This window comes from Streptopelia decaocto (genome assembly GCF_964273445.1).
Source record: "Streptopelia decaocto genome assembly, chromosome: 11".
NCBI classification, from domain to species: domain Eukaryota; kingdom Metazoa; phylum Chordata; class Aves; order Columbiformes; family Columbidae; genus Streptopelia; species Streptopelia decaocto.
Genome location: NC_138666.1, coordinates 18,429,252 through 18,443,810, shown reverse-complemented (window position 1 = coordinate 18,443,810; position 14,559 = coordinate 18,429,252). Strand labels below are relative to the sequence as shown.

The 14,559-nt window shown below is 36.7% G+C and overlaps 1 protein-coding gene across 1 annotated transcript in view; it reads right to left on the bottom strand.

Moving 5' to 3' along the window:
• The window catches only part of CDH8 (cadherin 8), a 126,526-nt gene that overhangs the window by 46,070 nt on the left and 65,897 nt on the right, over positions 1-14,559 (bottom strand). The window contains exons 4-7 of the mRNA XM_082062834.1: positions 14,390-14,557; positions 10,436-10,623; positions 7,371-7,624; positions 1,600-1,736 (exon numbers count right to left, since the gene is read on the bottom strand). Coding sequence (XP_081918960.1) covers positions 1,600-1,736; positions 7,371-7,624; positions 10,436-10,623; positions 14,390-14,557 — 747 coding nt within the window. The remainder of the gene's footprint in view (positions 1-1,599; positions 1,737-7,370; positions 7,625-10,435; positions 10,624-14,389; positions 14,558-14,559) is intronic.

Sequence of the window (14,559 nt, the reverse complement as noted above, 5' to 3'; positions counted from 1 at the left end):
TGTGGCTTACTCAGGTACACTCTGTTCACTGTGCTCTGACACACACGGACAAGTGACATCAAAAAATCAATTGGAGGAATTTGTTGATTTTTTTGGTTTATTTTGTTCTTTTTTGACTTTTTGGAGGAAATAAAAGGTAAAGCTAGATAACATCTTAGTATTCCAATGTCTGAAAACTTTGCATCACAAACTAATAATTCAGCTTTCCATGCCTTTGGTAAATCTCAGGATCTGATATTGCTCATGTCTTGAGAAAATTGGTATGGAAATGTTATATCTTTCTCCTTTAAAAGCATGATAATTATTAACGGGCTTGATATTAACATGGGCAAAATATGTCCTATGAAACCACAGCTTGCTTGTGTTCATTATGCAGTCTGATTCCCTGTGTTGGCTCGGCTTTCTTGCAAGCAGAAAGCATTCTTGCTATAATAGTTTATCAAACTAGTGTGTGCCTGCAAGATTTAACAGTAATTAACAGGACACCATTGGAACTACTGGCTATGAAATACACAAATTATTATGGCAGGTCACAGGAATACAGTTTACAGGGGTTGTAAGTTGAGAGCTCCGTTTGTACTCAGACCTGTCTCTGGTTTCCGTGTGCATTTCAGCCACCTGTCACATAGCACCAACATGCTTGGTTTTGAAACCAAGTGCCACAGAAAAATATTGGGCAACAAAAATGGGCCAAATAAGTAAATTTGATCCTCCCATTCATTATGGTCATAGCTACAGTATTATTAGCATTAAAAGTTCTATGTCATAATATTATACTCTTTAAAAAAGACACACTGGGGAGAAAAGCGAGCACTAACATCACCCTGTTTTCTACAGGCAAGAATTAGCAGCACTGATCATCGGGCTCTGAAGACAAACATTCTTACAAGGTGTCAAGTGTGTCCGCACATATGGGAATTATGCATATACATTGCAGAATAGATGCGTCAGCAGGAACATTTTCATAGTTTGTGTTTCAGCTAAGGTGACATGGGATGACAAACCTATGTTCTGAATCTGTTCTTTTGCTGCAGTATGTTTATTTCAAATATGTAGTGTCAAATACAGGGCTACTATGAATAATAAATTATATTCCATGCATGGTCCTGTCAGCAGCGCTTACAATTCCAAATTAATCAGGAATTCTTCATTATTAAAATCTAGGACCCACATTCCCAGGTACTCCTAGCACCCACTGACTTAAGTGCACAGATCAGTCACAATAGTTTTGTGGATCTGAACAATCCATGTTCTTGTCTATAGCTGTATATGACAAATTTATTCATATGGATCAAATAGGACTACTTTCACCAACATTATCTGTGTGCTTAATCATTTATGGTACTGAAACATCATTCAGCATTAAGGACTTCTGTGTTGAGTTTGCAATTGACTTCTACAATAGCAAAACTTTATTTTTTGTGTCTTAATATAACTAAAATAAATGGAACTTCAGCAGAAATTAAGTTTTCTTTCAAAAATTCTGTAATTTAAAAATTCAATGTGCTTTTTACTTAATTATATAGTTTCTACTGTACACACTGTTAAAATTAATTACGAAACCAACAGAACTAAAAGTTGTTATATACAAATACTTACTGGTTTCAGTAGCTACAATAGTTATGTTGTGCCACATATTTGTTTCTCTGTCCAGTGGTGTTGCCAAAGTTATTTTCCCATCTTCTGCGTTAATGTTGAACTGTCTCTCAAGGTCAGTGTGCCGATCAATGGAAAACCTACAAAACAGACATCCCTGTAATCTACTTAATGAAGTTGGTGTAATCCATACAATCACAAGACAATTTAGGGAGCCCTCTGAGAGCTGCAGTTTTATAGCCAAATGGATTGAGAAGCTCAATAGCATAATAATTTATCAGACAAAATGACAATCTGAGACTAAAAAAACCTTAATAATTATTGCCCAAGGAGTAATTAGCTGTATACCCAGTGTGAAGGTTATAAAATGCCCTCAGGTTCACTGGGTAACATCTTTGAGAAACGATGCTGATCAAGAGTTAATTACACAATTCATCACATTTATTAGACAGTTTCTATGGTATTTCACAGTAACCGATGATAATTTCAACAGGAATGTATTAAGCGCACAAAAATGGCGGGCTTCATGGTTATTTTAAAAAGGGTTGAATAACATTATTTTACCAATACATTTCAGCTTAATGAAGCATGAACTTTTCACCGAGCATATTATTCAGTTGTGGTTCAAGCAGCTCCATGGGCAGAATGCAGTTAGTGAAACACCGTTTTCCTATAAAACCTTTCGAACACTGAAGGACCGATTGGTTGATGGACTGACATCACTGATTTTAACACAGAGTTTGCAGCTGTGAATGTCCAGGTAAATGATGCAGCCTAACTAGACCCAGCCCAACAACGGAGAGAGCTGCAGCACATCACTCCAACGGGGCGTTAAGCAGGATGATGTTCTAAAGCTCAGAACCAGATCTCAGGAAAGCTTTTCTGTTTGTACATTTTCACAGAGTTATTTTATTAATGCATTATTCGCAAAACGAAACTAAATCACAAAATTAAGCCTTCCTATTTTTTGACAGGAAAGGTATGAAATGAGAGAGTTGAGTGATAAACTACTGATATAGTTCAACAAAAATTGTCTTCAAGGGGTTTTACTGAATCCTAATTGTGGATTTGTATAAAAGCCTTTTAAGCCTTTGTATCACAGAACCTAACAGCATGCACTGACAATTTTTACATCTGTTCTGCATTATATCTAGGCATAATAGGGTGAGTTAGGATACAGTATCAGACTGGATTACATTATATAGTGGTCAGAAAAGGTACTCTGACCGTTAGTTGCTCATCACATTTCTACTTTTTGCCAATATCCTGTTAAATTCACTGATAAAAGAACAAGAGCATATTTTGCTACAGTGACAATGGCACAGTTATCTGAAAATCAGTTATTCCATTCTGTTTTATGCTTTATCATAACCAATTTCAAAAAACATTCTGATTCAGAAGTTCCTTCATATGCAACAATAAACATATTTAGCTGAGCTTAAACTCATTCCAATGTAACACCATTGATATTGATGGACATAGCATTAGGATCTGATTTCAGAGCTTAAGATTAATGCAACCATCTTTTTCAATATCAGCGTCAGATATTTTCATATTTAGAATGAAAGAAACATTGCAATTAGATTGTCTGTGCAATGCGTTCAGTAAGATAGAAGGTAAAGGTAAGAAGCTTGAAGGTAAAGGGGCCCAAGATAGTTGGTCAGTGTTCAGGGACTGTTTCTACCAGGCACAAGATCAGAGCATCCCGACACATGGGAAGTCAGGGAAGGGAGCCAGGAGACCTGCTGGTTAAACAGGGAACTGCTGGGTGTGCACAAGTGGAAGAGGAGAGTTCATAAATCATGGAAGGAGGGGCTGGCCACAGGCTGCCCAGGGGGTTGTGGAGTCTCCTTCTCTGCAGACATTCCAACCCGCCTGGACACCTTCCTGTGTAACCTCATCTGGGTGTTCCTGCTCCATGGGGGGATTGCACTGGATGAGCTTTCCAGGGCCCTGCCAACCCCTGACATTCTGGGATTCTGTGAATTCCCTTTCAAAAAATTAGTTCTAAATTATGAAAATGCATAAAAATCTGGAAGTTTAGATTTTAAAGACTGTATTACTAAAGATCAAGCCTAGCATGACCAGACCAATAAGGTACTTAACAACTAATGGACCTAAGAGTGAAAACCACTGTTTAACTGGGAAATGGCATTTTTTAGACAGTTTTCTGTTCTTAAACACTAAGAAGAAATAGTTTTCCTACTTATAAACCAGTAGTTTGGCTAAGAAGAGTACCATAAAAAATACAAAGTAAAAAGCACATGCATCTATATTTGCATATTTAAGTAAACTGATTTTCTAGTGAGCTCCACATACTCAGTTCTCAATGGTTTAATGGTAATTGGAGAATACTATCCTCAGCATTTCTGCAAATCAGGTCACTTGTGTGGAAGAATAAAGCTGTAGGTGCCTAACTTCAAGCAATCATTTTTGAAATGTATCTTAACCTTATTTTGATGCCTCCCTAGCTCCAATTAAAGTATTAGAAGTCAAATTCTAGCACTAGTGAAGGCAGTAAAAACTGCTTTACAGACTTTTGCAGGTTCAAGATTTCACTCAAGAAAATCTAAGGACAGCCACAAGGATAACTTTTTAAAGATGTCATCGCTTAAAACTGTCTTTCAATTCTTGATGTTCACGTAATGATGCAGAAAGAACTCTTCTGATAGCAAACATCTACGAAGTTTTTACAGACCACAAATGAAATAAAATATGAAATGTTTATATGTTTAGTTGACCTGGACTTGACATTAATTCCATGGAGATGAGACACGTTTTTTCTCTAAGGATCCATCCTTTTCTGAACTTCCATTGACAGTCTTCCTGCAAAACACTTTATGAAGGTATAAAACTGGGAGCATAACATCTGTGAGTTTACTATATTGCATTTCATCTCGTCCCAATGGTATTTATTCACGATACAAACCCACCACTCACAGTGAAACATTTTTAACATGAGTTACATGTCTTTGCCACACTACAAAGAAGTGAAACCCTCTCCTGATTTTAATTCGATAAATATTTGGTACAAAACAAAAAATAAAATCTGCAGTGCCATAAACCTGAGAAAACTAATAGTACATTTGCAGTTTCCTTTTCATGATAATGATATTGTAGCTCTTTTTAATGGGAATGCATTGTCAGATCCATAAGCTATACATAAAACACACTTTTCTCTAAAAATGAGAAATTAATATCTTGGGAAAAAATACCTTTTAAAATTGCCATAAACCCAGCCTAGGTTATTGGGAAGTTTTGGTTAGTTTATGGGTCTGCTATGGCAATTATAAGAACAACCCCATAGTGGTTTAAGAGAAGACTTGAAATGATTCGCAGTCCTGCTCCTGCACTGTTGATATTGCTGTTATGACTTAATTTGATCTGTTCTTTATTTGCACCAATGTAAACAAGAGCAGAAATCTTTTTTGGCTGCACCTGCTGAGATTTGAATCATAGTACTGATACCTCATCAGCGGTAAATCACCATTGGTTATTAATGGCAGGCAGATTGGACATGCTACTTAGGGACAGATAAACAGCTGTACCATTAGGGAGGCAGAAAATATTGTACCTAGGTTTTTAAGGCCTGCTGTGAATTAAGAAACATGATCCAGTGCTACCAAAGATGAAATCTCTGTTGATATGAACAGGGAAAACCTGGCATAGTGAAGCTTATCTCCCCACAGAGAAAGACGCTGAAGGACACTGATTTACAGGAGGGCAGTATAGGAAGAAAGATTGTTACTCGTGCTATTTTCTGTGCACTTGGATCGTGTTTTATGCAAGATAATTTACTGCAGATAAACAGACCATGGTTATAAAATAACAACAGAAACATGAAATAAGTACTACTGGAATCAATAGATCTGTATACTAATAGATAATGAACTTTCAGGCCTAATTATACTGTAAGACAGAACGTAGCACCCTTACGAAAGAAACTGCAGTAAAGCTTTACAAGTAGCTCAGCTGAAGTCACTGGGCCCCTTTGGCAAGAGAGATGCTCACGGTCTGCGCGTGCCGAGACGCGAACTCCTGATTCGCGCTTCTCAAATGATGAGGCTACAGTCAGGCCAACCTGGGACTCTGCTTGCAATTATAAACCAGATTTGTAGACCCTTTTCTCCACCAGGCTTAGAAGTGAGCCAAGCACTTCACAACACGCGCAGCGGAATAGCAAATACAAGAGAAATGGTGCTGTTTATTTTAACAATATTTGGTTATGAAAGATACACTGTAGTCAGACTAACCTAACAACTGGTATGAAGAGAGAGTTCATATTCATTGGTGAAATGGATAATGAAAGCATAATTCAGCTGAATATCACATCATCACTTAGACATTCAAAGATGCATTTGCCGATCCACAATTAGGGCTCAACGTCAACAATGTGAAAAGGCCCATACAACATATTCATCCTTTAGTCCCATCTATCTAAGGGTGTCTGAATTTCCTTGGCTGGTGAAGAGATGTCAGACTAATAACCACTGCCAAAACCCTGCATTTGACACAAGCCATTGCTAAATAACCCTCCTCAGGTGTTTCCATAAGGTGCGCACATCATTCAGAACCAGACTGACAACCCATCTATACACCTGGTTGTAAATCTGTGATAGGCTTCATGCCTTTTAGATCAAGTGATGGAAAGCTCAGAGAATATATTTCATCTCTTCTAAGCAAGCATAAAAACAAAGTTCTCTTGTATTAGTAGAAATGAGGATAAACACAAACAAAATACCATGGGAGAAGCTTCTTTCCAGGCTGTTTTCTATAATAATTTTTCTAAATTCTTTAATGTTTTGTCTCATGACTCGATTATCAGTCTATTTCCATGTTCAGAGATATCCATATGTTATGCAATACTCTAAGTATGCAGCAGATGTGATAATGCTAGGACAGAAGGTGATTCATATTTCTATTCGTGTTGCTAGGGTTTCTATAACAAATGTACACAAAAAACTCTGTCTAACCAAAATATTGGTAGAAGAGTTATCTACAGTTATCTACTGTTATCTACTACAGTTATCTGCTCCCTGCTTTTCTCTGATGAATATTTTTGCTCCAATAAGAGAACTGCTAACTTGAAACCTCTTTTTCTTCTGCCTTAAAATATTTTTTCACAAAAAAACCCCAAACCAAAAGCAAAACACACACACAAACAAAGGAATTTGGACTTTCCAGAGCTCTCCAAAATACAGTTAAATTAATCAGGTGAGGAAACAAATAAACAAACCAACCAACCAACCAACCTCACACACCACAAAAAAAGAACCAAAACCCCCCAACAACCAAAAAACCCCAAACAGAACCAAAGAAAAACCAACCAAAAAAGCGAAAATCAAAACCAGAAAATATCATAAATTGAAGATGCAAAAGTCATATGGGCATAATAATCTCTGACTTTCTGTCTTTAAACCAGAAATAGGTTTAACCAAAGGTATAGGAAATATTTTTTACTACCTTACAACTACATGGAACAAGCCCAGTATTGTTAGTGAAGACGCTAATGGATGATTTTAAAATACTGCAGAGATACACAGGGATGATTCAACTCCATCTGATCTCATACATCCCATTTCTTATTTTTGTTGCATTCTTACTGCTTCGTAAGACTACTCATGTAGCAAGGAGCATTTTTATGGTTTTGAAAATGATCCAAAGTGATTAATATCATTAAACAGATCCTATAGAAGTATTTCCATAGAAATAAAGCGGCGGCAGAACAGTGTCATACAATGTATGGGAAAATAGTCTTCTGCCAGCAGCACTACCTGATAGGGCTGGAAGACACGTCGGGGTCGTGGGCAGTCACCTGGCCGATCACGGAGTTAATAGCAGCATTTTCATGCACTTCCAGTAGGTAAGTAGGTGATGAAAAGACCGGTGGCTCATCAGCATCCTCTACTACAATTTTTACTGTTGCTGTATCCTTGAATGGTCCTCCACTGAGGAAGCGAGGATCAATATGGACATTGGCTGCTTCTACCTTCAGAGTATAGGATTTTTTGGTCTCAAAGTCCAGTGGCTGTAAGAATGACAAAGATAAGTGTGTTTTACTAATGGCCGCAGAGAAAGAACAAGTGACTATAATCCTGATGGAAGAAATTTATGTGCATTTAAGCACATTCGGTGACTTTTAATGAAATCTCTTACCCCTCCCAGAAATCCAACCTGAAACTTTTCTGGCCATATGTTGATATCTGTTTATTAACCAGCCTCAGAAAAAACCCCGACACTTTTGTTCTCTTGCTTTTCACAAGAAATTTATGAAAATATTCTTGCTCATGTATTATACCATTACAATTACATATCAGATAAACACTACAAATTTGTTGGTGCTGGCATGATTTGCATTCTAATCCCACATTTAATCAGTGGTTTGTTGGTTGCAGATAAGAAAAAATTATACTAGTTCCACAAAGAATAACCGTTTTATTACTTCCAGAACAATGTGAGAAGTGCAAAGAACTAGCAAATATGATTTGCCGGACATGAGAGGCATTATGTGGAAAAACATAGAGCTAATCATATAAGAAAGTATTTCAATATGATTGCACTTCAGATCACTCTGTGTTTCTCTTTACAGGGGTAAATGCGGTAGACGTCTCTCAGGAATTTCTGAAAACTGTAGCAATTCCTCTTTCTGTATCTTATATTTTTTTGCAGAGAGAGAAAGACAAACCCGATTACTTTATTCTCTCAATATCCTTGCCATGCTACCATTGTTTCTACTATTTTAGAGTTCCATATTAAAACGTAAAGGATGAAAACACAGTGGATTTAAAGGAATGAAATAACAAATAAAACCCAAATCTGTGACACTTTTGAATATTAGAATTTTTCATTATAGGAGATTCGAGTTTGTGTCTTGAAGCACATCAGTATATTCACTATATAATTCTCTTGTGTCTCACAATGATTCAAATTTCAAAGATGCAAATTGCAAAGCATTGGAAAGATATTAAGATTTGCATTACAATGTCCCAGGGATAAAAAGAAAAGGACATAGAAACTCTGAATCTGCAATGCAAATAAAAGCAAGAGCACAAATAGGAGCCTTCAAGAAGCCTGTCAAAGCCTTCAATACGGATACTTGCAAATTTGGTTCAGTTTTTTTCAGGTGTGAATCAAGCTCTAGTGGGATTTGCTCTTTCTCACCAATTCTAGTAAACATGAGAAAACCTTACTTCTTTAACAGCTCTTAAATTAGTAAGCTTTTGTAATTATGAATGGTGGTTTATAAATCAGCATATTCACAATTTGCCAATCATAGCTCCTGTATAATTTTTTTCAATTGCTGTTCATGTGCTTTACACCCCAATACATTTAGTCATGCTTAATCAGAATATCATATTGAAAATTTACTCTGCATTGTCTAAAACCCATGAACTCACATTGGAGAAAATCTATTGGCAAACAGTACCCTCCATACATCATCTAGTGTAGCAGAACGAAAATGATTATTGCTGTCAAAATGAATATATGAAACTACATTATGTTAAAGACTCAGTTATGAAATAACGCCAAGGGAACTGGGGCAAAAGGCTAATTGCCTTAGTTTACAAAAGAGGCCACGGCATACAATAAATAACAGTAAGGAAGATCGGGGATGTATATCATAATTTTCTCTTTAGGAAAACAGTTCTAAATTTAGATAAATATACATCGTTTGGTTATACGTCTGCAGTGCTGACCTGCTCACTGAGAAACAGGAAATACGAACTTTCAACAGGTCCTCTGCCTGACCTCTTTAATTACAGGTACAAGTTGAATATTAATTACCTGTACTCATTGGGTTATTTTCCACAATATCATAGCTGTGTGATTTTGGTGTGGGTTTTTTTCTATTTCTTTTTTTTTTTTTTTTTTTAAACCCAAGATGCTCTGTGCTACATATTTAAAGCCCTCTATGCCAGTTTCATAACTTATATTCATATCCCTTTTCAGAACACAGCATGAGAATCAGCTCTCCTCTCCTTCCCCAGAAAATAATGAAAAATAAATCCGCAATTAATATTTCATTGACTTTACTAGCCAAGTTTTGTTCTAGACATGCTGTTTCTCCCCATATTTCTGTATATAATTAGGTGGTCTTTCTGTTGTGTACATACAAATACCTCATCCTGCATACAACAAGGCTGTAAAAGCCCAGAAAAGGTGACAGAGTTGTACCTTCTTTAGGGCCCACAATTTGGCATTTCTCATGTGAAACAGGACAGATCTCCTTGCTAAGGTTCACTGAAATCACTATTCATTAAGCAAGGAGAGTTAAACATGAGGAAAGGTAGAAGATCAAGCCTCTCTTACATTATATAATTTAAATAATATCATTTTTTTTTTTACTCTGAACAGTATTTGACCAACTTTATAGCAAATCAAATAATGGAGAAAAGGTATTTGATGAATACTCAGCCAAGATTTTATGGAAGTTTCTACCACCAACAAAGCAAATTCTAATCTATTACTCTCCTTTGGAACCAAGGAAGCAAAACTTGTATGATTCAGAATCACAGAATAGTTCAGGTTGGAAGGGACCTTCAAGGGTCGTCTGGTCCAACCCCCCTGCAATGAGCAATTTGACCACATGGAAGCCCAGATATGAATAACACATGCCCAGCACAGAAAATAGTTCTATGGATGCCTCCCCAGTTGTCACCTAAATGGCAATTTTGGGGGACATGGCTAATACATCTCTTTTTTATCGCTTCACTGGCTTGACACGGCATACATAAAGAATGCTTGGAAATCCAGCATCCTCTCACAGAGCACAGTCTGGCTGGGTAGTTGTATGTACAATACACATTTTATTCTTTTGTTTAACAGAGATATCATTTACCTTTCTCACTCTAATAATGCCGTCCTGAGTTTGGGCATCTGTAGTAATTTCAAATATATCCATTCCATCTCCTTCAATAATATCATAGGATGATTTAGCATTTTCTCCAATATCCAGGTCATTTGCTTTCACCCTTCCTATTGGTTCACCAAGAGCAACATCTTCCATTACTGAGAAGTGATACAGACCTTACAAATAAAAGGAAAAGACTACACATTACACCTGATTCCAGTATATCGTGTGCTCTTCATTTGTTTATACTGCCCCAATGCAAACTCTTGAGATGTACAACTGACACAAACTACATTTACACAAGTTATTTATTTACTGAAAGCAGCACAACATATTCCTTATATAGGAATATTCAGTTTACTGTATGTGAATGTTCTGTTTGTTATAGTAGTTTCCTATTTCTTCCTTGCAGGGATGCTTGGTGTTGGCAAACAAGTATTAAGTTACTTTAAACATTGAAAGTATGCAATGTTCTCTATTGCAGGCGCCTTTCAACTTACCATTTTATTTACAGAAATGTAGTTATATTTTGTATAGAATTCTACTATGAAACTTTGACTTTTACTCTGTAGAAAACTAGATAAAACTAGATAAAAGATACCTTACACAAGTTCAGATCTTTACTACGTTGACACTTTTAAGTTGATTTGTTTGTATTTTTTTAGCCACCTCCATCTCCTTTTTGTGTTAAGAAGTAAATTAAGAAACATTCAAGGAACCTCCCAAAATTGATGTTTTAAAGGGAACAATAACTTTTCATAGTGGTCATTAGTGTATTTACTGTTTCCTTGTAGGGTTAGACTAAAATCCACTAGAAAGTGCTATTCAAATTGTCAGCGCTTCTGACCCAAGTGGCAAAAGTCTATTTAGATCTTGCAACTTTTTTTTTTATGTAAGCAATATTAAAAGTAAAATCAAAATAACCATCTTATTATTATATCTCCCTGTTCTTAACGATTCGCTGAAAAAATCAGAAGACACATGCATCCTTTACATCAAAAATTCTTGATGGAATTACTGGTTTTTTACCTTTCGGTAATTTTTCCTTCTCAGGGCTATGGTTAATACATGATCTAAACAACTGCAGCGCTACTTCATAATCCAAATCGTCAAAAAGGAATCCAAGGTTAGCAGATGAGATCATTAAAGTTCAGATAGTACTTTTCTAAAACCAAAATGTTGTGGAGTTATTGCTTTACTTGCAGGCTAATTGCAGTAGCAACAGTTGAAAGTAGGAAGGAGACTGTTAGGAATTCACAAATATATTAGCTATACATATAGTCTCTCCCAAAGTTCTTCATGCTTTTAGGCTAAATGATTAGAGTTAATTTGGAGGTCATCAAGATTCCTCGAGAATATTCAGAATGGCTCCCAAACAATGAGCAGCCAAAGCAATCAAGTGCCTCGGGAGACTGAGTTATGTGTTCATAATTCATACTGCTGTCCACACTTGGTGGTTTGAGTCTCCAGACACAGTTGATTGCATTTTTAAGTTGGCATTTTTCTCTCAGATTTATTAAGATAGTTTACACAATATTGTAAAAGAATAATTATTATGATGCAGCTGACTCTTTCACACAAATTGCTCTCGAGAATTATGAATTGTCCTGTCAAGACGTGACAGGGCAGAGCTGACCAAAAATCCACACTCTGCATCTTTGGAGACCGTCGGCTTTCCCAGCAGCGCACGGTTCTTCTCAGTGCAATCCTATGGTAAACTGCCAGGTTAAAAGCTTCTGTGACTTATAAAATGCCTCTAAAATTATTTCAAAGAGATCATAAAAGTAGTGAAAGTTCATCTTTTTCATTTCTAAAACCCAGGAGGCTCACACTCTTCCAAATCAAACCATAAATATACATTTCTGTCCTGCCTGGAAACAATAAACCGATAAAACACACTGCTTTCTGAGTTCATTACAATTTATTGTGAAAGCAGCATGTATTACATCTTAGGATTTTCTATTTCATTCTGATTAGGCTCTATTATAAGTTTGATCCTTTCTTATTTTCCTTTCCAGCCAGACATGAATTGTGCTTCAATGGTGTAAGAAAACGTTAAAGACTCTATCAGCTCTTGTATAAGGCCAGAGCCACGACTAACCTGTAACGCTAGGCAGCGTGCTATGAAGTTTTAAAAGGCAGAATTTGCAATAGCATCCAGTGACAATATTTGCTATTGCTCATCGTCATTAAACGTAATAGATACAGAATACAAAGTTATAGTGCATGCAGGTTTTTTATAATGAAGTTGCATAATGGTCAATGTTATAACGGGGGCTATTCATAGACAGTCTCTTGAATTCCGCACTGGAACGCACTGGCTGCAATTCGCTCTTTGTTGAAGGAAAACTCATCTCCGTTTCCCACATAGAAAGGCTGTTTCAGGGATGTGTGATGCAGTGTTCCTGGTGCTGCCCCGCAGCGCGTCACCGTGTGCCAGGCGCCAGGAGCGGCACAGGGCAAGGACAGCGTCATCTCCGCAGCCATTCACGCTGCGCCTCCTGCTGAGACCTCCAGCAAATGCACCAATTACTACCAGTTGTGGTGCTTCTGATTTTCTGATCAGCTTTTTTCACACTGGCAGGCAAAGGCATTTTGAGACAGAAAGTGCTGATACAAATGTAAAAGCCAGGTAAGCTGGCAAAGGTAGGTCTGTAGTCACAGAGTTAGTGCTACATGACATTACAGGTATAAAGGAAATGTCCCTCTGCGTTCTGGTGATACAGTTCAGCCAGAAGTCTCATCTATAGATGTTTACATTATTAAAGAAATTTTCATCACATGTTGGAAACCACTACTATACGAGTGCAAGAAATGCAATGTGATGCGATGTAAAAATCAATGCATTTCTTATTTTATAATGACAGAAAACCTTTTATTGTGCACGGAGTGCTTATCTGTTAAAAGCCACTAGGATGAAGTAATAAAATATATATTTTGCAAACAAGCTATTATCTTTGCTTTTTGATTTTATACCGCTTGCTCTCTATGTCTATGTGCATTTTCTACATTATAGGAGTCTATTGATCACATGCTGAGTACTAGGACAAACCCATTTCACTCTTTGTGTCTTCAGAATAGGGCAGAAGTGGACTTCAGGTCATACATATTTGGAAAAGAATTAATTTTACATTGGGTACATAGGTACCTTATTAGAAAAACATGTTTCTAATAGAATAAAAATGATGTAAAGTCTAGATCTGAACCTTCCCCAGACTTTTAATACCACACAACTTCAGTTTTTCAGAAGGAGCTGGATGAAAAGGTAGGATTCGAGCAGTGCATTACATTGTACCTGTTCCAAATAAAATTGATCCAGTCATTATGCTCTTCTCTCTTCTTTTTTTCTGTTTGTCTTCATCTTTGAAATAGACTACAAAGCTTGTAGAGGATCTCAGCAGGATGCCAAATCATTTTAACCTAGCCCAGCAAGATATCCATTGGAACCACAGTAGCAAATATAGATTTTGATTTAAAGATCAGCAATTATTTAGACTCAGACTTATTTTCTTTGTTTTCTTCACTATTACCTAATTAGTCAAACCTTTATTTCTTTTATCAGTTATATATGTCTTTTACTGGTGGTGTCTGCATGAGACAGAAGCACATCTAGAGCAACTAAACTAAACTGCACTCAAAGCAAGTGAATATATGAAAAGAAACCTCCCGAGCCCTTTTCTGTGGATGTAAGAGGGGTAACAAGGAGACAGAGCTGTGTACACTGTTGTGGACACGGTTCCCTCTTTCCTAAGCTCTTAATCAGGCAGAGAACTATTAATCTTTTCCTAGTAGTGCCTAAAAATGTTTAAATTGCACTACAAACCCAGGCAATATTATGATAAAAAAAGAACTTGATTATAAAAAAACAACCAAACAAACAAAAAAACCCCACACTATATTACTTTCTTATATAGGAGAACACATATACATAACGTCACTCACTCTGTGCAAACTTCGGAGGATTGTCATTAACATCGGTGAGTGTAATTGTCACTGTTGTAGTTCCAGAGAGTCCACCCATATGTCCTCCCATGTCCTTTGCTTGGATGACCACGAAATATTCTTCTTTGGCTTCTCTGTCCATGTTGGGAAGAGCTGTTTTAATTATAGCT